General features: G+C 38.6%; 3 protein-coding genes across 4 annotated transcripts; 1 reads left to right on the top strand and 2 right to left on the bottom strand.

Annotated features, from left to right (window-relative positions):
• Nucleotides 1-1,433: 1,433 nt before the first annotated feature.
• On the bottom strand, nucleotides 1,434-8,823 carry LOC113684862 (dol-P-Man:Man(7)GlcNAc(2)-PP-Dol alpha-1,6-mannosyltransferase). Of its 2 annotated transcripts, none has more exons than XM_027202272.2 (9): nucleotides 8,653-8,823; nucleotides 7,753-7,885; nucleotides 6,604-6,777; nucleotides 5,402-5,596; nucleotides 4,590-4,693; nucleotides 3,744-3,970; nucleotides 2,926-3,101; nucleotides 2,746-2,824; nucleotides 1,434-2,020 (listed from the first exon to the last, which is right to left on the bottom strand). In XM_027202272.2, exons 1-9 carry the CDS (start codon nucleotides 8,791-8,793, stop codon nucleotides 1,822-1,824), a joined length of 1,428 nt encoding a protein of 475 aa, XP_027058073.2. In that variant the 5' UTR covers nucleotides 8,794-8,823; the 3' UTR covers nucleotides 1,434-1,821. The 2 variants fall into 2 exon arrangements, with proteins under 2 accessions (XP_027058073.2, XP_027058074.2); XM_027202273.2 differs by having other exon boundaries at nucleotides 7,757-7,885; nucleotides 8,653-8,819.
• An 896-nt stretch (nucleotides 8,824-9,719) lies between these two features.
• Nucleotides 9,720-19,479, bottom strand: LOC149046317 (uncharacterized). The gene is made up of 6 exons (XM_089206585.1): nucleotides 19,251-19,479; nucleotides 18,485-18,610; nucleotides 17,642-17,764; nucleotides 17,132-17,269; nucleotides 10,635-10,863; nucleotides 9,720-10,317 (listed from the first exon to the last, which is right to left on the bottom strand). Exons 1-6 carry the CDS (start codon nucleotides 19,348-19,350, stop codon nucleotides 9,798-9,800), a joined length of 1,236 nt encoding a protein of 411 aa, XP_089062711.1. The 5' UTR covers nucleotides 19,351-19,479; the 3' UTR covers nucleotides 9,720-9,797.
• A 5,433-nt stretch (nucleotides 19,480-24,912) lies between these two features.
• Nucleotides 24,913-26,680, top strand: LOC113684891 (uncharacterized). The gene is made up of 3 exons (XM_027202302.2): nucleotides 24,913-24,959; nucleotides 25,539-25,629; nucleotides 26,131-26,680. The coding sequence occupies exons 2-3, from the start codon at nucleotides 25,557-25,559 to the stop codon at nucleotides 26,589-26,591; spliced, it is 534 nt and encodes a 177-aa protein (XP_027058103.2). The 5' UTR covers nucleotides 24,913-24,959; nucleotides 25,539-25,556; the 3' UTR covers nucleotides 26,592-26,680.
• The last annotated feature ends 524 nt before the right edge of the window (nucleotides 26,681-27,204 follow it).

Raw genomic sequence — 27,204 nt, forward strand, 5'->3', positions numbered from 1 at the left:
CGAAAAAAAAGCCCGATTTCGACATTTTCTTAATTGTTAATCTGCCAAAATGACTTGGTTACTCCATTATGGAGGACGCGTGAAATAAAAAAAAACAGGCATAACATTTTCCGAGGCATAACATAGAAAGCCTAAATAATTCAGGTTTGTGAATACGAGCTTATGGAAAGATCCCTCTTGGCATCAATCTTTTACAGAGCCAGCTCTTCCGTCTGTGGCTCCTTTCTGCAGGTCCGCTGATTCACAACGGATGACGGTGGCACAATCAGCTTCACTTAAGCCGCATGGAAATTCAAACCTGTAGTGGCCTCACCTTTGAAAAATCTTAGGTCATGCTCCAACGCTGCTATTTTCCTTTAAGGGAAAGTGCAGTGAAATTTATGAATCGATAATCCACTCTAAATGCACATTAAGAGACCGTAAAAGAGGTACGAAGACTTAGTAACGAAGAATTTCAACAGAATAAAGGAAACTCCCGCCCACTGACTTAAGTTTTTCAAGCCTCGTAACAAGTCTGTTTTCAACCTCTCACATCTAGGAGTGTCTATAACTGCAGAATCTCAATAAATTCTTCATATCTCGGCTCTTGAACGTAAGATAAAGAAACGCACATCTTTAATTTACTTCTTGAAGTAGCTTAGAGCGGAGAAACCAGCACAACACGTCGTTTCTGCTCGATGGAGCAAAACTCTGCAATTCAACTGAGTTTTCTAGTAGAATTAGGTTTGAAAGTGAAAGTACAAAAGGTCAATTGTCCAAAGAAATATCCATTTATTAAAAATTTTAAAAATTGTTTGTAGTTAGTGAGTAGTTGGGAAAGGTACTTCAGAGATTGAAATTTGTGATAGGAAAAGTCGTGGTTTAAAAGCTTGTGCCGGCTATTGACACGGAGTTTAACTCAAACCGCGGTTTCACGCAAGCAGAGGGCCCTAGGTTTTCCCTACAAGACGGTTGACTTAATTAAATAAATGTCATTCGACTGTTAGCTTTCGGCCCTCTTGACACAATTTCCACAAAAATTAATGTTCAGATAACAGATTCGGCTAAATTGAAAATGGTTTATGACGCGATTTTGTTGAACAGCAGCTAATCTGTGTTTAAATTATCAGATCTTTGTATTTTTACTGCTTGGTTGTAAACTTCTCTACTTTGAAGCCGGTAAGTAGCCGGAACTGCCTTTATTTTGGTAAATGCTTTGGTTTCATGTAAACAAAACTCGTTTAATTTTTCCAAGGCTCCAAGAAAGAGCAAATCTGAAAACGTTTGGGTAGGAGAGGTGTCGCCCTAAGCCACTGCAGTCCTTCCAGTTTCAATACGTTTGTTGTACCTTATTTGTACCTGACCGCAGCTGTTCCACCTCTCCTTCTCCTCCACTCCTCGTAAGAGAGCCCGCATAACATCACGAAGACATGTAGAATTAAGTACTTCGAAACTTTTTATTCTTTAATACATAACTTGTAACCTTTATTTATTTCTTTGTCCTCAGATAAGATAACAAGTAAAGAATTGATCTTCGCGGCTGAAAGCAGTTTGTCATATTTTAATCTTGATTTGGAGAATAAAATGTTTGTAATGAATAGTAACCGTTTGTTTCTTTAGATGTGGTCATTCCCGATGTGGATCGCAACTTTTCGACTGCATACTGTAAGTTATCTTCAAGCGTTAAGGAACTTATCTTTTCGAGAGCAATTCAATGCCTAGTCTATATTTAATCAAAAACTTATCAATCTACGCAATGATATTAATTCTTTGCCACTAGTCTTTTGCATTTTCAATCTGATTCTTTACTTATTTTAGGCCTAAAACGCAAACATCAAAGACTCATGTCTTGGCTTTCCTCCAGTTCTTCCTCTCCAGAATACATATTCTATCTACCATCTCTATACCACTAAGTCCCTTCACCACTCCTAGAACAAAATGCGGACTCTCCTTCGGCTCGTAACATTCTGGTTCAGTTATAAGATGCGAGAAAACCAGCATATCCGGGCTGCCTTTTTCCAGACCTTCTGTCTTCGAATATCTTATGAGGCAAAAAAAAAAAAAAACAAGATTAAAACCCGTCATCGTCTTTATTCAAGAATAACTCGCGTTTATGAGAAATGACAACTGCAGTCAGACGCACAGGTTTACCAGGGAACGGAAAAATCAGAGCATTTTTGCCATGATCCTTCTGAAATTCCGACCGCAACCGACAGGAGCCGAACCAACGAACTTTTGATAACTATTTCGGATGCCCTTCCGTTGAGAGAATCCGAGCACACCCAACAAGGTCTGAACTTTCTTCTTTCAGATTATTCGCTCTAATGTTCTACTACTGAGAAAATCCGTGCACACCCAACGGGGGACGAACTTTCTTCTTTCAGATTATTCCCTCCAATGTTCTACTACTGAGAAAATCCGTGCACACGCGACGGGGGAAGAACTTTCGATCTTACGCCGAATATTCTTTTAGCGATGTACCTGTCAAAATCCGAACGCTCCCGAGAGGCTCCGAACTGAAAACCCTCCAATAACCATTTCGGATGCTCTACAAATGGTATAGGCATACTAGCAAAAAGACAACTCTGAGTGCTGCCGACATGAGCGGGATAGAAAGGCCCAAGATAGCAACCGAAGCACATCCACTATTACAATTTACTCTACACATTGGAAAACATGCGGTAAAAGATTCATAAGGAGCAACTAATCTAACAGGACCGTTAATCGTAATTACTAATCTGTTAAAGATACGCAAATTAGCCTCACCTCCAAGATGGATTGATCTCTCCAAATCGAGAAACACCAGTCTGAGCCGCAGCGACAGAAATGTGAACATGACAAGGTTCTGAAGCCAAAACAAATGAGTCTGTCATCTCTGACTTTTCCCAGACATCAATCATTCATAACTCTCTCTCGGTTAAATGTTCAAAATAACTTTAACTATACCTGGGTAGTTCTCTAACAGCGTATGTAGCTTTTGCAGAGCCACTCCACCTGAGTAGTTAAAATGCGATATATACAGCGCTAAAACGGTTGCTAGAGAGCTCCCTAGGAGTCCCCCCACAGTCAGAAGTTTGACCACACCAGAGACTAAGAGACGCCATTTGGATTCATTTTTGAGTCTATGGAAGGAACCAGAGTAAATCCATAGATAAATACTTTTACGATCACCTACCTCCCTATAATAGCTATGTCTTAAGTCATCTTGCACTCAAAAAAAAAATCAAGCTTTAAGATGGTTAAAAATTTAGAAGTAAGGATACGGCAGACTTCTTGAAAGACGATGTAATTTAGTGAATGACACGAGCATAATCAGAACTCCGAGTTTTCCCAGTAACACTGGCGCCTTCGACATTCCAATTAGTACCGCTGATGCTCTACCACGGAGCTTTCGGAAACTTGTGGCAGGAAAGGCCGTTTTTCTCAGATATACCTGTGTCTTTCACGGAATAACATCATATTTCGCCTAAGTAACCAGGCTTCAAATTTACCATCTTCGTTTACGTACGAGGAAACAGACTACAATTCACGCAGTTGCACTTCGATTATATTGCCCCCTCAGTATCCCAATATAAAGTTTTAATTTTCACTTTCATTTTCATTCAAGATTCCTAAAGCTCAATACGGACTACTGATCGAGGGAGAATCTTGATTGTGACATTCTTTAGTACTCTGTCAATTTGAACCAAACTCCCCTCCCCCCTTTCACCATAGCGACATTTAAAAGTTTATTGGAAAGAGATTGGAACGTTTACGATACTTACATAAAGCTCAGACCACATGCAGCCACTGCATTCATCACAGGGACAACATAAATAATAAACCGCAATTCTTTATGAGGAAGAAATGAATACATAAACACAAAGCCTAAACATGGTGCAGCTAGTTCCCAGGTTCTCCTGTTCCGCCAGAGTCCCAGAGGGACTAAGACTAAACCAAACATCAAACATCTGGGAAGAACAGAATAAAAATACCAAAGAAATGGTGAGGTCTAGAGTGCAGTAAAGGAAAGCTGACATAGTAAAATATTAAAAATTGAGGGGTTTCCTTAAAGCTTAAGGCTAGAAATTACATCATTCTGTTTTCTGTTGCTGCTTTAAACAGATTAATGGTCTTGTTCTGTGATAATCATAATTGGCATCTGCAACTTTCAAGAGAATTTCCATCCAGAGAGCTATCTATTATTCAAATATTTTTTTGTTTCCCTGTTTGTTTAAATTGGAAGTTTAGAGAATTTGAAAATATTATTATTGTCTTTTTTCCTTGTGAATGGTCTACTGCTTGAACTGAAAATGTTCAAAATAAACTCCCAACAGAAATTTAAGTCATCTTGAAACACAAAAATTTGTTCCCATAAAATTCAGAAAATTATTCACTCGCTCACAAAACTCCCACAAATTTTTCAATCTCCAAATGTAGAAATTGTTTCCAGTATGTAAAAATTAAAAACAAGCTTAAAACAAGTGCACCAGCTTTTGCTGATCCAAGGCATCTGATTAGAAAAAGCTATGAGAGTTGTGTTTTAGTTTTAAGACCTCACTGGAAACTATTTCACCTTTTCAAAACGTTACCGAAGGACAACATGAAATGATAAGAAAAGGAAAGGATACACCCCAGTTAGAACTCTTGTTGAGGACAGTATTATACCACAGGACTTCTCCTTCAGGCCACAGGAACCTTCTCCAAAATATGGAGTCCACAGAAACAGTCAAAGCTGATAATAATGAGAATGAAAACATGCATCAAAAAATTTGACCTCATGACAAATATTCTCTGTATGATTGCTGTGGTTTGAAAGAATGTAAAAGTCTGACAAAGCAAAAAAAATCGACAAATTAAAAAAATTAGCTAATTGAAAAAATCCCAAGATCTGATCAATCATAATTCTCAGTACTACCTTGTGTTTTCCCACAACTAGCTCTAAGAATTTAGTTCTACATCAAAGTAAATATTCATTCCCTCTTGCTTATGTTAAGAAGTTAGAATATAGAATTCGACAGAGATTTTTTTGCCAAATCTCTGATTTTGAGAAGAAAGGTCTCTTTGGGTCTAAAATGACAATGCCAAATTGTCTTTCTGAATTTCTGTACTTAGATCTTTTTGGATCCAAAATGACAGTGCCAAATTGTCTTTCAGAATTTCTGTACTTAGATCAGAAAAAGATTTGAGTTGCTAAACTTGGATTTTGGCTTATCACTGGGTGCTACTTTTATGCCTGTGTCAATGATAAAGTAATTTTCAATTACTGACACTGTCCAGATTTTCCTAACTGCCATTAAGTTCTCATGCGAATTAAAAATATTTCCATACTTTCTTTTTCTTTCTAGAGAACCCAGAGAAGTTTGGATTTATTCAATCTACAAGCTACAATGGAGATGATTCAAAATTCATCTCCAACAAGAATACTCTTTGATCCACTTACCCAAAGCACTAACACCTGCTGATGCTGCATGGACAAATGCAGTGCCTAAAGTCAGACGTTTTGTAACTAGCTCTAGCAGTAGGATCAGGCCAAGCAAAATACATAACTCTGATCGGAAGATGATAATCGCAAAAGCTGATATCCAAACGAATTTGGCGTGATGTTGATCCAGCCAGTAATGAAATGCTAAAAGAACTGCATGATAAGACAGAATTAAGAAAATGATTAATAACTTCTTACAAGCCAAGTACTCGGACCATATCAGGGAATCCTTGCCCAAGGTTGTGGTAGCATGTACAAAAAGAACAGCTGAGAACCAATATTACCCAATATAGCTCCACCCTTGGTTTGCAAGTAGTTTATTGTATGACACTTGGACCAAACTTGTTTACTTTGAATTTGTCTGCTTTCACAAACAAAAATACACAGGTTTTGACTGTTTCCATGGAAATGGTCTATATGGCAGAATCCCGACCAAGTAATAACCAATCAGAATGCTTGGATTTACCTCAAAACTACCTTACCAAATAATAGGATTAAGCATGGCATCTTCCTGACAAGATTGCGATGTTTACACCTTTACACCCTAACATCAGTATGTAAGTTCTCCATTTTGTTCTTGATACATTAACTATGGGAATTACAAGGAGAATTTGTCTAACAATCAAGAGCATCTTGGGTTTGTGATCATTATTTTTTTTCTCATGACCTTAATGCTTGAATCAGGGATGATACTGTTAGGATAAATTAGATGCTTATCACCCTTAGGGGTTACTTAAAGGTTTCTAGACATTCATCTTGATACATTAACTATGGGAATTACAAGGAGAATTTGTCTAACAATCAAGAGCATCTTGGGTTTGTGATCATTATTTTTTTTCTCATGACCTTAATGCTTGAATCAGGGATGATACTGTTAGGATAAATTAGATGCTTATCACCCTTAGGGGTTACTTAAAGGTTTCTAGACATTCATCTGTCCCTAGATATTATTGGTTTCAAAAACTTCACAATTTTTCTCAAGTAATGTTCCTTATTGGCACAGATATTAAGTCTGCCAACAAATATTCCACCATATTTTTGCCCCAAATGGAAGGTAGCTGTACATAACAGTATTTCATTATTTTAAGGGATTTCTTCACTATACAGACTTTGCCTCAGAAAAAGAGTTGTTAAATATATGTATACATGTGTGTACCAACCTAAAATGAGTGCAAAGGTATTAGGTAATGGTCTTGAAATGTAGAACAAGAAATGAAACTGAGTAACAGTGAGTACCACGATAATCTTCCCAATATCCTGTCCAAACTTGGTTGCGATTGATTTGCGGAACTTTGAAAAGGCAAGAAGACCAAGCAAACCAAGAAAAAATCGTACTGGAATCGAAAAAATACAAATTGTGTACATAAACAGTAAAATCAGAGAACAAGAATGAAAACTTAGACAATTTTAAATATAATAACAAGCATGATAAAATTACATGAAATATAATAACACGCATGATAAAATTACATGCCTCTAATTCGCTGAAAATGAGTGCATTTTTCCTGTAACATCATTGCAAAGTTGTAAGACCGTACAAGTTACAAATAGTGTGTGCAAGCTGTCAAAATTTTGTCTCTCTGACTTTCTGTGATGCCTTTTCAAGTTAATTAAGTAATAACATGATCTCAAGAGCAATTTGGTGCAAATAAGCAAGAGAAAATTTTTTCAAAGACTAAAAATTGCACTGCTGGACCCTGCAGGCTTGTGAAATTTTATTGTCTTTGAAAAAATTTTCTCTTGCTTATTAGCACCAAATTGCACTGAGAATCATGTTATCACCTATACTAATTTGAGTCAATAAATGATGAAACTTAGAACATGTTTGTTTGAGACCCCCAAAGATGAAAAGAATTTAATGAAAAGATATCAGGGGAAATGAGAAAAATATCAGAATATGTAAAATGAGAAAAAAGTGGAAGAAAAAAATTAGTAATAATTTGAGTTAAAAAGGTATTGAAAGTGTTTAATGCTTTAACTCCCATGAGTGACCAACAGAGAATTTCTCCTTACAATATCAATACAATATCAAGCAGATAAGTGATGAGAATAAAGAAAAATATAAATTCTAGGGGATTATAAGTTGATACAATCCCAAATTCTCCAAACTAACATCACAAGAACTGTATGGCTGATAGTAAAGAGAATTACTAATGAGATCTTAGGAGTTAAAGGATTGAAACAAAAATATGCAGGACAGGTCAAAAGGTTTGTAAATGCAAGATGACCTGTCTCAAGGTTACATTTTAAATAATAATGCAAAATAGTCATGCTGATATCAAAGAAATATTCCATGAAATGTAAGTTACCTACATACTGTGACCATAATTTAGATGAACCAACAAATTTAAGGATCCTGACAGCAGGATATGCGAGGGAGGAGACAACAATTGGTCCAAGAAATGTCCTAGGCACCACACCAGGGAACTCTAAATGATCATACTACAACAAAGATTAAACACTACAATTGACTGATATGTACAGGACAGGGTACTGAACAGGCAGGTGGGTAGTACTGGAAGTTTTACAGGAAATATTTGGACATTCTTCAGTCATTACTGCACATCGTTTCATAATAAAAGGTAGGAAATGGGAATCAAAGCCTGTAGTAGGCAAGAGAGAAGATAGCAGGGTATAACAAAGGGTAGATTTTAGCCACCCTGGTCCTTCTTCTACTGTTGAAGGTGTTATTCTCCAAAAACTGTGGGTTTTGTTTGCCTTCCAAGACCATATGTGACCCCTTCCCCCCTCCTCCATAGTTTTTTCCTTTTCCATGAAGCCATCACACTGGGATTTACTCTCAGTTTTAGTTAATAAAGCTTACATAAATCTAAGAATGGCAGGCCTATCTCCTACTTTGCAGTTTCGCTCTTTTTCTTTTACTTTTACTTATATCCTTTTTGTTTGTTTGTTTGTTTGTTTGTTTTTTTAAGTTCAGTTACTTATAGGCACCTTCCCCTCCCCCCCCTCTCCCACCCAGTTTCGTAGCCTTTCTCCGAAAGTCACTAAACCCATGTATGAATGATATCGTGACAAATCCCTGATTATAAAACAAAGCAAAAAACAAAAATGTTCTTTGGTTCGAAAATAAAGGCTATCATTAAAAAAAATTCTACATCCCAGCCCGAATAAAGCTAAAAATAAAGAACACGTTTTCCCATGATCGAACCTTCTGAGGCATATGCGATAAAAATCTGGAAAATACGTACCTTGGAAATGTTCATTCCATGGTAGAGTAAGTCATGAGTTGCCTGAAAATTAAAACTTTCTTCTACTTTGGTAAACGGGCAGACATATAAATGCACACAGCACACAACCAAAAGAAGAATGAAATAAAAGTCCGCCGCCATAATGGACAAATAACCATCCGTGCTGCAAAGAAGAGCATTGGGAGCGAGATATGATGTACTCTTTCCCAGGACCTCTCGTTACTGTACACGAAATTCTTTTTGCCTTTGCGCAACGTAAGAAAACATGCTTAGTTTTTTCCAGTTTTAAAGATGAACTATTATTACTTTTTCGAAAGGGGTGAAGTGTACTTACGCCCTGCAAAAATCCTTGCTTCTGGTTCAAGATCCCAGAGGAGAAATCTATTTTAAAAGCGCGTATCAGTTCACATCGGTATAGTTACAGAAAATTAAAGGAAACAACAACCACAACAGTTACGAGACGATTTCAGTTGTTTATTGGTCAGTAATCATATGAATCAATACAAAAAATATGCGACAAAAAGTAAAATATTTGATTAAAACAAAAGTGAATAAATGTTTTGATCCAGATTAAAGTTGAAATTCATATGTTAAAGTTGTATAATACTAACAGTAGGAATGTGCGTCAAGAACCATTTCAGCAAGAACTCCTGAAAACAAGAAGACGCATATGACTGAGTTGAACAAGTGATGTTTTCTTTAGCCCTCTGGAGAATAGTCTAATCATTCGCAAGTAACTTGCGAAAGGAGGAATGCACAGAAGATAACGCCTTTTTCGCCCCCTTGTCACGCGCCATGCGTCACTCGCGCCTTGTCATTCACTTCACTAGCGCTTTGTCACGCGTCACTCGCGACTAGCTCTTGCCTTGTGCTGGTCTCCGCTCCACTGAAAACGCAAAATAACTTAAGGGTCTTCTGTAGGTTAATTTGGGAAATAACTAGCCCAGATTCAAAAAGACCTCGGTCACAGGATCCGAGATCTCCATCGGTATCCGATCAAACCCGACTTCTCAAATGAAAGCAGAGAAAGAGGGATTCGGTGCTCGGAAACTGAACGAAAACACGGTCAACACCAGTCGCATGTTCTTAGTCAGCCTGTTATTTCTTACCTGTTAAATGATAGCCAGTCATCGTGATTTGTAGTTTTAGTTTCCATCATCAGAATAAAAGCTTGATTGTGAAACAGTTTTAATTTCTTTTGGTTGATGTCCTTTAGCAGTCATAGGAGGGGGTGGGGGAGGGGGAGGGGGAGGGGGAGTGGGAGGGGGAGGGGGAGGGGGAGGGGCAGGGGTAGGGACAGGGGCAGGGGTTGGCGGGGGAGGATGTCCGGCTACTCGGGATGGTGCAGCTGCAGAGAATGATGTGGATGCCATTCCGGGATGCGGTGGAGGTGAAGCGAATACTGTGGATGCCATTCCGGGATGCGGTGGAGGTGAAGCGAATACTGTGGATACCCTTCCGTGATGCTGTGGAGGTGGACGGAATACTGAGGATACCCTTCCGTGATGCTGTGGAGCTGGACGGTATACTGAGGCTACCCTTCCGGGATGTGCAGTTGGAGTCGGTGGGAGTGGACCGAAACAGTCATTCACTGGAACATTCTGATATTGAGTATGGGTATGAAAATCGCCTTGCCCTTCATAATTCCTTTTCCTTGTACATCTCCTGAATTATAGAATATGAGAGTCACCATGAACTTTTGAATTAGAAATTATATACGTCTTTAAATAACATCTGTATATAACAGCTTACAGAGGGACGACATTTTTCCGGAGCGCGCGTATTTTAGGTCAGCGGCGGCCATTTTGTTCAATATGTAACGTGCATGGCGGTAACGAGAGAGACTGGTGAAGGGACAGTTGTTGCAACTCAAAACTCCATATAAACGCTTCTTAAAGTTGTCTCAAGGGCAAAAGGTCGTCTCGGGTAAAGCGAGGGGTCTGTTAAAATGCGCGCACAGAATCGGGCTGCGATTTTCTTACCTGCAACAGAGGCACATGAAAAACAGCAGAAGTAGCACAAAACCGATTCCTCCAAGAATAACAAATTTTGCATTGTCCATCATCAGATCGATTGCTTTGTTTACAGCTGACTTAGCTTCGTGCTTCACAAGCCCGAAAACACCTGTAGGGCCTCGCTTTCTCGTAGGGATTGTCCTTTTCATTAACGTGTTCTTTTTCGATGTCTTCGTTGACTTTGTTGTCGGTTGAGCTGAAACACACGAGAAAGACGAGACTTGTAGTTATAAATGAAGACTGGGATTATTATCTTTGTCCAAGGCCTAAGCGACGGAGTCAAAAATTTACCACCTCCTCGATCTTTATCTCTAACTTGTTTATAAACCTTTTCTTCTCTTCAATCATGGTCAAGAGCGTAAGCACAGTAACGAATGCGAACAGCACGGCAGGAGGTGACGAAAGGAGGGTGTGACTGGAGGGGGAGATTATGAATATTGATAAAAACGGAGAAAGGAAGGAGGGAAAGAATAGGTAAAATAAACGAGAAACAAAAAATTAAAAAGAAGCAAAAAAGTAGTAAGAGTCAGAAAGATTAAAAAAAGATGATTGAAAGAAAGCCGAACGAGAGAAGGTAAGAATGAAAGAATGAAAGAGAGCAAGAAAGGAGGAAAGCGAGAGAGAGAGAGAGAGAGAGAGAGAGAGAGAGAGAGAGAGAGAGAGAGAGAGAGAGAGAGAGAGGAGGGAGGGAGAGAAAGAAGGAGAGAGAGCCAGAGGAAAGGGCACTTTTCTGACGAAAATAGGGAACTTTGGTGACGAAAACAGGGAACTTTTATGATGTGCAGAGGGAACTTTAGCGACGTCACCAGAAAACTTTTGTGACGACACTAGGGAACTTTTGTGACATCAGAGAACTTTGGCGACTTGAATAGCACACTTTGGTAACCTTGACAGGGAACTTATGTGAAGCTCATTTCCAGATGTTACTCAAAGGAAAAAGGCCACTTTCAGTGCAATAGAAGCTATTTTCCTTGTTCATTATCTAAATTAAAGCAAACAAAAACAAAATGTTTTTCCAACCGCATTGGATACAATTTCTCAGTTGTTTCTAAACACTGACTAGTCTCATTTATTGAACAACCCACTATATTAATCTACACTTTGACTGTGTTTCTTTGACTACCAAAGACGTGGAGATAGGAAAAACAATCAGCTCCGTTATCTGCTTAACAATAACTTAAATTAGATGGTATAACCTATCATAGTAACGTGAATTTTATCAAAATCTCTAGCAAATCTCCAGACTCTTGGTAACAGTACATTGTAGACAAGCGTGCAGAACTATGTAATTATTTAGACCGTGCAAGATTCGACAGGAATGTAGTAACACTTTTACTCCGAAGAATAAAAATTGGAATTACAATGCGTTTTGACCTAACTAACTTCCCCCGGGGTGGCAACATCTTTAGCTACCAGGTTGAACTTAAAACTGCAGGAGGACAGGATAAAAAATTTCAAAGCATTAATTTCTACTACCAAAACAGGCGGCGCTTAAGCATGTAAGCTGGATATCTAACACATTTGTCCAGACCTCAATCAACTGTTAACTAGACATAGTTTGATGCTACTCTGGTTTGCAGATTTAATGAATGTAACCGAAGAAGTTACAATTCATAGACCCAACGTTTCGACACTCCTGTCTAGTACCTTCATCAGGGGTGATCTAAACGCTGCAACAAGAGGTCCTTTTATATGAATACTAATAAGCGGCCTTTTTTCTGACGAAGTGTAAATAGGCGTCAGGAAGCAAACCGCCATCGTCACGATTTAAAGGAGCGTAGGCGGAGTTAATATGCCAAGCCTCCAAACTGTTAACTATTTTGAAAACAACTCTGATCTTGAGCTGTCTTAGATGCTCTTTTAAGGTGCCTTTAGAATTTCACACGATTAATTGTTGTTTCTAACGAGGCTTTTTGTAAGAGTTCTTTTCCCCCATCTTCCTTTTGAATAATTTCTTTGACCATGGGCTTTGAGATCGGTACAGATGTCGTGATCATATCTTTAAACATAGCTCTCAGCCTATCAAGCTCCAAAGCTGAAAATAGGTTTCGAACACCACTTGCCTCTGTTGTTTTGGTCTGTATTTCTCCCCGTCCCTCAGCTGCACATTTTCAGCTATTTTCTCCCTCACCGTTTTTATTGTCACGGATTTCCCTTAGATTTCCTCTTAAAACAGATCTCCTATTATCATTTCTTGGTCTTTGCTTCAGGAATAGTGTTCGGAAGCCTCCCCCTCGTCTACGGTGGAAATGCTTAGGCTTTCGTCTTCCATGACTTGACGCAAGTGTTTAGAGGTCAGACGGAGGATTTAAATTTTTCTGGCAATCGATAATATCTCGTAGCAGTGGAAACATTGTGGGCCATCAAATCCGCCAGGTTTCATTGCTTCATTGCTGTCGCTGCTGCTGTGTACGCTTGACACTAAGAATTGTCTAACTAACTTACGGCTTGGTGCGCCCTGGACTTTGGCCTTTTCCATACGGACTTAATAGCTTTGTTGATTTGACTGGAAACCGTAGACTCTCCATTGGAATATAACAACACACATTTTTCTGGCCCACAGTCAAAAGTAGCAAATTTCAAACGCACTTTAAGGAAGACTTCCATCCAGCTTTTTGATCTTGGAGAGAAAACAATTCTGGCGGAACCATGGGTGCTGTCTGTCTTGTGATTCTTCACAAGAACGACGAATTCATCACTTTCCTTTGCCATTCTGCTGTATTCCCCAATTGTCATGCTCGCAAGAGCCCCTGCCTTGTTAGCTTTGGCAATAGATATCTCAACTAGTAGGAAATCTCGAATTAACTTGTACTGAGCCTGGGTCATCTGGATGTTCTGTGCATCTGACAGTTGACCTAACAAACATTCGGCATCTCTTGCAGCTATGCTTGTTTCAAACTGTTTTATTTGATCCGGAGTTATCAAGGCGTGAAAGTCTTCCTCCGTCTTTTCCCAGTGTCAATTGGCGCAGTTCTGGCGAAATGCTGATGACCACCGGCTGACTTTGTCTCTTAGAGAGATTAACTTTTCCATAGAAACAGTTATTCCTGGTTGTTCAGTGAAGGAAAAGGAGCAAAAGTGACGTAAACTCATTAAACAACTCTGCGTTGTTTTGGGGTGTTTTCGTCTCAAAGTAGTTTATGTACAAAACTCAAACAACTGCAGTCAAACTTTATAATTTAATAAAGGGTAGCAAACAGTTTTATGTGTTTGAGTTTAAAACAAACCTACTGGGCCGCAAGAAAAAAATCCGCGGCAGATTGTTCCATACTGTTTCAAGGCCCGATTACTAAATACCGTCTGGACAGGCTTGAATAAATCAGTCGTCTCTAAAACCGAGCTATAGTAATCTGAACCAGAACATTCTGTCATTAGTTGCAATGATTCATGATAAGACATTTGTCGGAAACGTAAGGTTAAGACTATCACGATAGCAAAGTTGGTCGGTAAGGACAGCGCTTGTTTAGAGGATTGTTTGGCACATTTATGACGAATGGTGCGAAGATTCGTATAAGTTTGGGCAGTAAATTTCAATTATACTGGTACTTTCCTCAAACGAAGATTTCTGTTATCACCAGGCAACATAATGAGTCCTGCAGTAGAAGTTTTCAATCAACTGTCCCTGTACGCAAAGCGCATCAAGGTCGTAATTCACCATATTTTCGGCATTGATTCATTTTTAATGCAACCATGAAATCTGAAACTTGAATCGCCCGCTGCTATTGCACTATTGTACGATTTGATAGTATTGATCATTCCTGCCTCTCCAAAAAATACGCTGAAATAATCATCTGTAACATCTAACAAATAGGGAACTTTCGTGACATTTGCCGTTTCCTGGCATCGGTCACTTCAAATGATCATGAAAAAAAAATGTATGGTGATTTTATACTCAAGTTTGCTCTGTTTTATAACCAAATAATTGATCTACCTAAAGTATAACTTTAAACGAAATTGTTAAAAGTTAAGTTGCGAATTTCACTGTCCAAACTTATAAAACGCAAAAAGGGCCTTTTCAAATTCTGAAATCTTTCATCGACTTGAAAAGTCAAACACATACACGGCAGATTTTCAAAGTCCTGATAACTCAGATTTAAAAGGTTGTGGCGGCCGAGGGAATTGAGTGGCGTATAAATGGTAGGTCTATAGCTTCCGTTTGGCAAACAAAATGGATTTCTAACTTTTAAACTGACCGATACCACGGTATAGGGCACTTTTGTGCTCTCACAAGCACAAATGACGGGCTCCTTCTGTGAGGATAAAATGCTGTGTGAATTGTTCGCATGCAGACGGGTTGGGTCATCAAGCTCTGTCATAGAGGTTGTCAAAAGTTACCACACAAAAACAGTTGATCTATCATCAAAGGAGGGAAAAGTCAGGAAAGTGCTTTAATTTTCTTCTAGAGAGAGGAGTAGAGAAAGAAAGAGAGAAAGAGTAAATGAAAGAAAAAAGGAAAGAACATTTGTCAAGTTCCCAGGTTACTGAAATTTTTGTGCGGTCATGTCCCAATTCACCTTTTGGGCTTTAGAGTTCACGTGTAGTGTTACGTGACTTTTGATGTAAACAAACCCCGAAAGTTCGGACATTGAGTCGAGCTCGCGCACGTGAGTGCAAATTTCGGCTTTGGAAATTTTTCTTAAATAACTGCCCACCTTCAAGAAACGTTTCTTCGCTCAAAATTGGCATCTTTCTTCTATCATTTATTTGATCGTGTGTCAAGCAAGTTGTCATTTCGCTGCCGTTGAAGCAGATGCGAAGAGTGTTACAGGATGCGTTGCGGCATGGAATAGTCGAACTATAGTTCTGCTTACAGTGATGTATCTGATCAGGTATTTTCAGGGTGTTTAGTGCGTAGATTGTCAAATAAATCCCCGTCTGACAGGAGATTAGTGCCCACGAATCGCTGTAGAACGTGAGGAGGCCTTGATTCCCAAAAATAACACCGATTTCAACTCTATGAACGTGTACGATTGTAGTTGTCTAGTAAGTGTGTACCTAAACATAATGGTTACGACCAAAAGATGTGCTTATGGCACCTGCAGAAACGATTCACGATACCTCAACCCCTAGGTAAGAAACGCTAACGGAGACCCGGTTAAGTTTTTCTATTTTCCGGGGGCAGTTAGACAAAAGGAGAGAAGGCAAAAGTGGATGAGGTCATGTCTTCGAGGTGACTCGTTCGTGTGCATGAAAGACAGCTTCGTTTGTAGTCTACATTTTGTCGGTGGATCCTGATCCCATATCTGCTGTAGCTAGTAAAGAAAGGGTAAGTTAAGCAGACAAAGAGAGATGCAAGAAAGTTTGCCTTGGGTAAAACCCTTCTGACACTTGATCGTCAAACTGGCAAATCGACAGAGGAATACGCAGTAGCCAAAGCCCTTTTAAATCTGAGCGTAGAGCCAGCGATGAGTTCATGAGAGCAAATCAAATAATTAAAAATGTTGTACAATCCAAACGGCTGGGACGCGTCAAAATTGTTAAGAGTCTTCAGGAAAAATAGATTGGGTATTAGCATACTATGAATTATTAATTCGTCTAAAGCAGTGGTGTCGCCTTTTCGAAATTTGGACCACTGGCAGAACCATTTTTTCGACCGCGGAGGTGATTTCCACTAACGAGGTTTTAAAGTATCCGCTCGCTGAAATCCCTCGTTCTTGTAGATATTTTTTAAGCTCTGTCACACTCATTGAAATCAGCTTTACTTTTGTGATCTGCCATTCTTAACTTTAACTCTTTTTGAAGGTTGTTCTGAGTTTCACAGAATTTCCCACTTGCGTTACTTAAGGTTAAAAAAATCTGTACATTTATCAGCTAAGGGAGTCTACACTCCGATACGTAATGCTGTGTGGGAATTCAGGCTTTCTCACGTTCTACAGGGATTCGTGGGCACTAATTTCTTGACAGAAGTGATTTTATTTAACAATCTACGCACTTAACACCCCGAAAATACCTGATCATCTACATCACTGTACGCAGAACTAATTCGATTATTCCATGCTGCAACGCTTCCCGTAACATTCTTTACATCTGCTTCAACAGCAGCGAAATGACAACTTGCTTGACACACGATCAAATAAATGATAAAAGAAAGATGCCAGTTTTTGAGCGAAGAAACGTTTCTTGAAAGTGGGAAGTTATTTAAGAAAAATTTCCAAAGCCGAAGTTTGAACACATGTGCTGCGAGCTCGACTCAATGTCCGAACTTTCGGGGTTTGTTTACATCAAAAGTCACGTGAAACTACACTTGAAATCTAAAGCCCAAAAGATGACACCAAAAACAATTTGGGCACCTGTTCTTCCTGAGACCCCACTCTGTTTTGAGAAAGGGGAGGGGGGGGGGGGGGGGGAGAAAAAGAGTTTGAAATTTACCGCGAGGGCCTAGGAAAGGCCTTAAAGGAACTAAGCAATGTGTGTGTTTCCATCTTCTCTCCCCTGGAAAGAAGTGCTAATTTTATTACAAATACCTTTTCTTTTGCATTCCACACCATTTCCTTCATATTTCTTCTTACACTTGCAGAAAAAATGATTTCGAGACACAGGTTGGCATTCAGCAAATTGATGGCAAGGTCTAAAAGTACGGTCATCACATCCTTTCTTTATGTCTGTGATCAGAAAAGAAAAGATAGTTTTGACTGAGCTACATTCTAATTAGTTTTTTCGCTATGAAGTGAGACACACTTCTATTTTCAGTTAAACTTTAACTCATAAAATGGTTTCTTTGGCAAAAAATTTGATGAAATTTAGATTCTAATTGTTTCCGTTCCGTGTACACGGCTTACGGTATAACGCTTTAGCCTATTCGCTCTGACGAAGGGCTAATGCTCGAAACGTCAGCTTTTAAACTCCTTACGGAGGCTAATTTACGCTATCAACTCAGTTGATGATACACCATCACCTTTTTATACTCTCCTACCAAAGCAGCACCACAATTTCTTTAGAAACTTATCCCCTTTATCCATATTGCTAATACATACCAATGCAATTAAGACCTCCCACCAAGCGAAGTCTGCTGTCACCACCGCACCAACAAACGTTGTAACTACCACAGGCAGATTCGGCCGGGCAAGGACTACTTGAGCAATTAATGGCATGCCTTGCTGTTATATAAATAGATATATAAGCAGATAAGCAAGCAAATACCCTCAAGAAATGATGCAATACATAATATCAAATAAAGGCTATTAAGATTTCCTTTTCGGTATAAGAATTTAAACGTGGGCGAATGCAAAGCGTGATTGACTGATTGACTTACAGACCGAGTGAATAACTGACTGACTAAATGATAGAGTGACTTGCAGACTGACTGACTGACTGATTGAAGAATGAATGACTGACTAACTGACTGACTGTTTTTGTTTAAGTTTTGCATCTGTTTGGTTGAAAGGATAGCGCGAGTTTTCCGAGCCAATCACAGAAGGCAAGTAAAACAAAAGCAATTCCGGATTACCTTCGACACTTAGCTCTCGACGCTCTGTTTAAAACTGATCTGTGATTGATCGCAATCCTTTCGACAACCAACCACATAGCACAATAAAACCAATTGCGACTCGATCACTTTCGCCTTGCTCCAGGTAGTTTAAATTAGGATCTCCTTGACTCCTTTTGATCACTAATCTTCATTTTGATCCATAAGTTGTGAATATTTGATTCTCAATCGAGAAGCGCTCTCAATTGCCGAAAAGTTTCGCTCATAGTCTGAAAATCCAGCCTTTTCCTGACTCCAATCTGCCGCAGGGCCGGAGAAAATCTCTCTTGCCTAGGCTACCCTCAGCGGATTGAAGCGAGAAGAGAGCCGACACCAGATTTCATGTACTTACCGTAAGGCTCACTACTCTTGACCAAGGATTTATCCCCGACTTTGTACAGTTTACTAGAACTTTGAGTCTTGGGTGCACTCTCATCTTGAAAATTGACTTTGAACGAATCCTGATTAAAGTTGTCGTCTGTAAAGCAACATTGAATCCAAATAAGAAATTTCAGGCAATTTTGGGAGGGGGAAATGTGGTAGTATTGAGGAAAGGCACAATTTGGATTTAAGTTTGTGTCTGTTAAATACAGGAAGTCTTAAAATATTAGGATCGCCCCATAAGAGTTTCATCTCAATTACAAGAAGTGATAAAAGTATTGGTCTTTTTGATATACGGAAGCGACGAAATTTTCATAGCAGCCCCTTCAGGCTAGTTCATACCTCTTGCTGCACTGGCAATACGAGTTTTCAGATTTTTATTTCCTATTTTTTTGTCCTCAGATTCTCAGAAAAAGTTCGCCGTTGAGACAGAACACAGAGGGTAAAAATTCCCTTCCTTTCAGATAAATTCCTGGCGCTTTGAAAGACCATATTACTTCTTGTTTTAAGATAACAAATTAATTGTTCACCGTAAACATTTTGACTCATGTAAATCTTATATATTTTTCTAAGACTTTCCTTTTGAATCTGAAGTACCTGTCGCTGAGCGGATCGGTTAAAACCCGAAGTGTATAAGGGAAATGCTTAACACGTCAGCTCGGCGACGGACGACTTAAGTATGAATAAAACACTTTCCGTCCATACAAATATCATGAATTTAAGATATTTACACTTACGTTCTACCGACCGTATGTTCCTTTGTTCAGCTGTGGAAATTGAGACGTTTGCTAGGAGCAAACAAGCTCCAAGAAAATTTACAAACAACCAGGCTTTCATGTCATACCCAACGACATTTCGTATTTAAAAAAAAAAGAAAGCAATTAGCCATGGTACGTCACAGTTGAAATTGGAAAGCACGCGAAATTCTAATTACACGCTCTTTTGAATGCACGCTTTAAAAAGCATATTCCTGATTGGAGAAATCAAAAGCTGCTCTGAGGAGGGGTAAAGGTGCCCTTATCACTGTGGCTTCTCTACAGGCGTGTTGCTTGGAAACACTTACTACTTGCTACCTATGCATTAACCTTCTCATACATTCAGATTAATACACTTACCATTTTTTTAAAAAAATAAACAACCCTGAACTTCGAATTTCTTATTTGCACAATACTCACCTAGATAAACATTCGTTTGTCGTGGATGTTACATCCTGTTTGCTTCAACGCCATAACAAGCACATACAAACCTCAACAGGTGACTGTTTGCCTCTCCAACCCTGTCAGACATACACTGACAAGTTTACGTTGATTCTCAGGCTTTTTGAACTGGCCCCTCGAGAGATGGGGACCAATTTGGACTTGAGGGCAATTTTGCTCTCTTCATTCTACCGCGTCAGTTAACTGCACAATGACTAAATGTCAGAACCAGTTGTATGTGATACACCTGAATAAAATACGTTGCAGATGTAAATTATTTTATGGGGATCTCATGGTTTTTGGAGGGAACGGCGGGGAATCAGTTTTCGCCAACAGAGTATAGAGGAGGGGGGGGGGGGGAGATGTAGAAAATTGACTGTCAATTAACTGCTGATGAAGGAATCAGATAAATTCTATCAAGACACAATCGAGATTCCCCCCCCCCCCCCCCCCGGCGATAATAATGATCGATCCATTCGCCATTTAGCCAAGAAAAGCTATTACATCTTATTGATCTGCTTTGTTTATTTGCAGATACCTGAATCATAAAGGCAGATAATCTTCTGTGTGTTTTTGGTCGAGAGATGCGTAGTGCGGAAGTTTCAAGGTACCAGACAACGGCAAAATGGTAGGCGTGAGGCTGGTCCACCTGTTTGGATACGTGTTCTGCGATACTATCCGCTCTACTAATTGGTCACCCTGGGGTTGTGGTGTCCTTGTGAATGCAGCTATCAATGTCGTTGTAACCCGAGAAAACTAGTTTGTGACGAACAGTGGTGGGAAATGGCACAGAATTCCAGGATACAACTCTATGAGCCCTGAGCTAGAGTTTAAAGTGTTTTCGACTCCTATTCCTGTAACTGATGAAAAACCTGCTTTGACGTCTACATCGTGTGTACGTCTAACATGGCAAGACGTCCGCGCAAAGACTTCTCGAAGATCACGCACTATTAATAGATTACATGCTTCTAAGTAAAGATAATCGGTAAGAAACATCTACAAATATATTGAGGACTTGATGCAAGCTTGTTCTTTTGCCGCACGAAGATTTGAACAATTCCTCTGTCCTTCCCTCTTAAAAGCATTTTCTCAAGTTTGATATCAGAGCGAATCAATACGCAAAACGATGTGTTACCTGTTTTTAACACATGTAGGTGTCCAATTGTAGACACTATTGTCCTATTTCGGTCAATATCGTGCAATTTTATATCCAGTTTCGGACAGTATTTTCTGATTCTGAACAGTATCATCCAGCTTTGGAAGCTATTATCCAGGTTTGTAGGATTCAATGCGATTTTGGATAAAGAAAAACCAATTTGCATTTTTCGCCTTGTTACTTTATCATTACTGTCTGAAGCTAAAATATGTTTTACTGAAAAGGAGAAGTATTTAAGTTCGTTTAATGAATTTTCATCTCTTAAAGAAGACAATCAGTCCTAAAATACACATTGGACATCAATGATAATGAATAAATAAGTTCTTTAACGAATTCGTTGTTATAAATTGAAGGACCCGATCCCCGGCGAAGCTTGTAATCATTTGCCTATGACAATTAACTTTAAAGCCTAATAACGAAGCAGCTTAGGTTCCGCAATTCCAATTCCAATCAGGAATTACTGTGATCCTGAAATTAAAACAAATCAAATAATATATCGAGACTGCGAACCCGATGAGCTGGTGAACTTCGTACCTCCATGATACACTGGGTTTGTGTTAGTCCAATAATATGCGTATTGCAGTTTGAGGGTTACTCATACATAAAAGAGGTTTTAAAGTTTTTAAATCTGGAAAGTGGTACGCTTTCCCCCCACGGGGTGGAGTTGACATTTTCTGTACATTTAAACTGATCAGAATTTTGAAGATGGTGTTGTATCCAATTCGAACCAAATCATAGAGGAAACTAGCATCCAGCGATGACGGTCATTGCATGAATCAAAAGATATGAAAATTATCAAAATGCCATTTGATTAGCGGGCCGAGAGTTTCTGGAGCCATTTTTAACTCTTGCTTTCATGTAATCGAGGTGTAAATTTCTCATTTTGTTAATCATCATCCTCACCATTATTATTGTTATTATTATCATTATTGTTATTATTGTGATTATTATGTAGTGTTATCAGTCGCTTTCCTTCTATCACAAGGGTAGCTTGATCTTGGAAAACCAGATTTGAACTTAGTAAAGCTGGTCGTAATTAGAATGTTTCGCTTGTCGAAATGTGGGACAGAAACAAAAAACAAAAAAAAGCCTTCTGCCGTGGGAAACGAAACATCCAGTGGAAATTCATTTAAAACGGGTATATACGTGCCTAATAAACAAGCTTTCAAGATAATAAGCCACTTCAGGTATATTTGAAAAATATGTCTTTGCAAAACGAGAAAACCGAGGAAAGAAACAAATGTCTCCAACATTTTAAATTATAAATTTCATTATGAGACAACCAAAATCTTCTGACATCCTTTCTCCAGGTGAAAAAGTAAGGAGTTGTTTTTGTTTCAAACTGTCCTTGATCAAATATCGAAAAAATGTTCTTATCCAACCAGCTAGAGGTTGACCTCAGGATAGCAATAAAAAAATTACAATTGGTTCTGACACTGTCAATCTGCAATTAAGTCTTAGCTGGTGTGCTACTTAAGAAGGCAAATAAGATAAAACCAACAAATATTGCATATAAAAAACGATAGTTTTAGAGCCAACTACTCTAAACCTGTCTCCGGTCGATCCCTAATTGTATTTGTTTCAAACTTCCTTTAATCAAATATCAAAAGTTTACTTATCAAATCAGCTGGAACAAACACAAAGAGATTTTTCAGCAAACACACTTAGTCGTTTCGTTCGTTAACATGCACAGCATTATTCCCTGTTGTCATCTGTGTGTTGGATCATAGATTACAATTTGGTAAACTTTAGCATGGACTCTAACTCCAATTCCACAGAACAAGCTGAGAGGTGTTAACCCGTTGAACACTGACTAGTATCGAGTTTCTCCTTACTGTATCACTGCTAAATCAAACGTTATGACCATGAGAACAAAGGAAATGATCGTCAACTTAAGGAGCTCTTGATTATCAGGAAAATTCTCCTCGTTATAACCATGAGGAAAGTATAGAGAACGGTATGGAGTATATGCATACTGGCTCAGGAAGCAACCATCTTTGAAAAGAATGGCAGTAAACTTGGCCTAACTTTGAACGATCATCAAGCGACTATTTAGATAGAGACAGCTGATTGCCTTAAACTGTATTTACAGATGAAAAGACACTCAGAAAACCAAACAAATAAATTCAATCCGTTTGAGTTCAATTAAAGTGCTCCAGCTGTGTTTGACTTGTCCTACTCACTTAATGAACTGTTAACAGCTTATGGACGATCTTAAATAAGTTCTTTAACGAATTCGTTGTTATAAATTGAAGGACCCGATCCTTGGCGAAGTTTGTAATCATTTGCCTATGACAATTAACTTTAAAGTCCAATAACGAAGCAGCTTAGGTTCCGCAATTCCAATCAGGAATTACTGTGATCCTGAAATTAAAACAAATCAAACAATATATCGAGACTGCGAACCCGATGAACTGGTGAACTTCGTACCTCCATGATACACTGGGTTTGCGTTATTCCAATAATATGCGTATTGCGGTTTGAGGGTTACTAATACATAAAAGAGGTTTTAAAGTTTTTAAATCTGGAAAGTGGTACGCTTTCCCCCCACGGGGTGGAGTTGACATTTTCTGTACATTTAAACTGATCAGAATTTTGAAGATGGTGTTGTATCCAATTCGAACCAAATCATAGAGGAAACTAGCATCCAGCGATGACGATCATTGCATGAATCAAAAGGTATGAAAATTATCAAAATGCCATTTGATTAGCGGACCGAGAGTTTCTGGAGCCATTTTTAACTCTTGCTTTCATGTAATCGAGGTGTAAATTTCTCATTTTGTTAATCATCATCCTCACCATTATTATTGTTATTATTATCATTATTGTTATTATTGTGATTATTATGTAGTGTTATCAGTCGCTTTCCTTCTATCACAAGGGTAGCTTGATCTTGGAAAACCAGATTTGAACTTAGTAAAGCTGGTCGTAATTAGAATGTTTCGCTCGTCGAAATGTGGGACAGAAACAAAAAAAAATAGCTTTCTGCCGTGGGAAACGAAACATCCAGTAGAAATTCATTTAAAACGGGTATATACGTGCCTAATAAACAAGCTTTCGAGATTAAGCCACTTCAGGTATATTTGAAAAATGTCTTTGAAAAAAGGAGAAAACCGAGGAAAGAAACAAATGTCTCCAACATTTTAAATTGTAAATTTCATTATGACACAACCAAAATCTTCTGACATCCTTTCTCCAGGTGATAAAGTAAGGAGTTGTTTTTGTTTCAAACTGTCCTTGATCAAATATCGAAAAAATGTTCTTATCAAACCAGCTGGAGGTTGAACTCAGGATAGCAATAAAAAATTTTCAACTGATTCTGACACTGTCAATCTGCAATTAAGTCTTAGCTGGTGTGCTACTTAAGAAGGCAAATAAGATAAAAACAACAAATATTGCGTATAAAAAACGTAAGTTTAAAACGTAAGTTAAAAAAGTTTTAGAGCCAACTACTCTAAACCTGTCTCCGGTCGATCCCTAATTGTATTTGTTTCAAACTGCCTTTAATCAAATATCAAAAAGTTTACTTATCAAATCAGCCGGAACAAACACAAAGAGATTTTTCAGCAAACACACTTAGTCGTTTCGTTCGTTAACATGCACAGCATTATCCCCTGTTGTCATCTGTGTGTTGGATCATAGATTACGTTTTGGTAAACTTTAGCATAGACTCTAACTCCAATTCCACAGAACAAGCTGAGAGGTGTTAATCCGTTAAACAATGACGAGTATCGAGTATATACATACTGGCTCAGGAAGCAACCATCTTTGAAAAGAATGGCAGCAAACTTGGCCTAACTTTGAACGATCATCAAGCGACTATTTAGATAGAGACAGCTGATTGCCTTAAACTGTATTTACAGATAAAAAGACACTCAGAAAAGCAAACAAATAAATTCAATCCGTTTGAGCTCAATTAAAGTGCTCCAGCTGTGTTTGACTTGTCCTACTCACTTAATGAACTGTCAACAGCTTATGGACGATCTTCAACTAAAAGCAAAGTGGCTTTGCAAAGTATAAAAGAGGCCCAAGAAGATTCAGCCACACAGCAGAAATCTGCTTAAGAAGAGGATTTTACGACGAAGAGTGCCGAGGTAAGTTTTGAATGGCTTTACACGATTTTGAATTGCCAAAGTGAGTGTCTTAGATGGACCCTTCTTATTCAAGTAAAATGGCTTGCACTAAAATTTAAAACCCTTGAGGTCGATTTCATTACCCACGTCATTTATTTGCTTCTTTACGATATTTAAAAAAAAAAAATTGTATGGCATTACATATTATAAGAGGCGAGGAGACCCAGGAAGCCATCGGGCTTACGGGAGACGTCACCTCACTTAAAACAACATATTGAAAAAAGAATAAGTGCAGAGAATGCGCGACTTGGCTAATTCAGTAATTATTTAAGTAAAAACTCTTGCATTTTCGTCTTAAAGGTAAGAAGATTTGACGAACAAGTGACTGACTGAGTTCCAACTTTTAGGACGTTGAGAATAGAAAATTGCTTGAGACTATTCGAAGTAAATGTATTCGATACCATAGCAGTGAATTTTACAATTGCTAATGAAACACCTTCGCTTTACGCCGGAAATATCGAGCTGTTGTATGTAAGGAAGTTGAATTTATACATCATTTGTACTCTGCAGGCCGCTAACATATGTTTCAATTAATTTCAGGAAACCTAAGACAGCAAAATGGCAATTAAGAAGACCTTGTGCTTCATCTTGGTTGTGCTTGCCTTGACATGTCCGGATGAGATCACTGGAGGTATTTTCAATGCAGTTTAAATTATATTTCCGTGTTTGAAAACTAACAATCTCTTCTCATTCAGAACTTTTATTTCCCAGACGCAAATTTCCAACGATTCGTTCCACTGTATCTTTGGAATAAACTTTATTTAGATCACTTGTGCTTTTGAATCATCTTACTGAGAGGTTTTGATATAAATTTTGTAAAAGGGTGAAATGAATTTAAGTCATGAACTGCCTCGGAAGAGAGCAGAGATCCATTTGGTCTTTGGTGAAGTCTTTTTTGCCAACCAACTAGTCGAAGAAAAAATGAACGAAATTGTCTGCTATTCGATTTACAAAAAGGCCAAAATAGTGGAATCACCTCTTTCTTTAAATAGAAAAAACTGAAAAAATATTTTAACAATGGCACATACTTAAGATTTCACTCATGTAGATGACCAAGACAAAAGATTTATCTATTAATCTTTAATGCTTATTTATAATTTAGTACCCTCTAGCTTTGATTGTTCCTCCTCAGATAATTCTATAAAAGCAAATGGATCTCCCGTGTGTTTTGGTGCGAGAGATAAACAACCGGGAAAGTTTAAAGTTCCCTTGCATGGCAAAGTGGGAGGCGTGAGGCTGGTCCACCTGTACGGCTACGTGTCTTGTCACACGCCAGACAAACCACATTGGTCACCTTGGGGCTGTGGTTCTGGAGCGCAACAGGAGATCAACGCTGTCATAACCAATGACCAAAATCAACAACTCTTGCCCCCTACGGAGTTCCTGAGCAGCAAGTACCCAAAAGGAAAATGGCACAAAATTCCAGGTTACAACTCCATGAGCCCTGTCATTGAGCTAAAAGTGTTTAAAGATCCCCTTAATGTGAGTGCTGGCCAGGAGCTACGACTGTGGTACGGTGAAGATTTGACCAACTGGACCGTGCATGACAACGGGGGAAGAACCTGTGCTGATGTTTTCATCCTGTACGTCTGAGATGGAATATTCCAGTTTTAGAAGATTTACTTAGAAGAAGAACCTGTAATAAGGTTAAGAAGAAATAAACCGAGGGTTTTAAAGGGAAAGCTGCTCTGTTTCTTTGAAGTTTATAACACATGCACAGCTTTGTTACACTCTTCCTCCTCTCTAAAAACATATCTCGACACATTTGAAGTCCCTCGCCGCATGTTTTCCTCAGCGCCTCGAAGTATCGTGATAATCTCACTTAGCAGAACAGCGTACACTTTACTGTGAACTTTTAACGGGCAAATGAAACACACAAACTCCATAAAGGCCTACGAACACTTCAAATAAATGACACAAACCAAGGGAACGATAAAAAAAATGGAGAAGAAACAATGGGAAAGAAAAATGGAAAAGAAAAAAGGGCAAAAGAAAAACAAGCTGTAAAATCTGCCTATTTATTTTTTTAAAACTTTCACACTTTGAGCAAAGCGTCGCAGTTATATAATAATTCTCAATTTTAAAGTAGTTGTAATTGTTATAGCAATACAGAATTTCGTAAGTTGTTGAGTGTACTTATAAAAAGCGCAGTTTCAAGCAAATCTTCGGATTACTTCTGTTTTAAAAAATACTCCAATCCAGGCCA

The sequence above is a fragment of the Pocillopora damicornis genome, chromosome 5 (genome assembly GCF_964200805.1).
Source record: "Pocillopora damicornis chromosome 5, jaPocDami1.2, whole genome shotgun sequence".
NCBI lineage: Eukaryota > Metazoa > Cnidaria > Anthozoa > Scleractinia > Pocilloporidae > Pocillopora > Pocillopora damicornis.

What these genes read in the sequence shown, in the direction of transcription:
- LOC113684862 (XM_027202272.2), bottom strand. Translation starts at nt 8,793, where the DNA reads ATGGCGGCGGACTTTTATTTCATTCTTCTTTTGGTTGTGTGCTGTGTG. An exon ending in AGCAGGTGTTAGTGCTTTGG is followed by an intron (nt 4,694 to 5,401) that starts GTAAGTGGATCA and finishes CATTATTATCAG; the next exon opens with CTTTGACTGTTTCTGTGGAC. An exon ending in GCATGTGGTCTGAGCTTTAT is followed by an intron (nt 3,102 to 3,743) that starts GTAAGTATCGTA and finishes TTCCTTCCATAG; the next exon opens with ACTCAAAAATGAATCCAAAT.
- LOC149046317 (XM_089206585.1), bottom strand. Translation starts at nt 19,350, where the DNA reads ATGAAAGCCTGGTTGTTTGTAAATTTTCTTGGAGCTTGTTTGCTCCTA. An exon ending in CAAGAGTAGTGAGCCTTACG is followed by an intron (nt 17,765 to 18,484) that starts GTAAGTACATGA and finishes TTTATATAACAG; the next exon opens with CAAGGCATGCCATTAATTGC. An exon ending in TGTGGAATGCAAAAGAAAAG is followed by an intron (nt 10,864 to 17,131) that starts GTATTTGTAATA and finishes CGTGTGTTTCAG; the next exon opens with CTCAACCGACAACAAAGTCA.
- LOC113684891 (XM_027202302.2), top strand. Translation starts at nt 25,557, where the DNA reads ATGGCAATTAAGAAGACCTTGTGCTTCATCTTGGTTGTGCTTGCCTTG. An exon ending in TCCGGATGAGATCACTGGAG is followed by an intron (nt 25,630 to 26,130) that starts GTATTTTCAATG and finishes GTTCCTCCTCAG; the next exon opens with ATAATTCTATAAAAGCAAAT.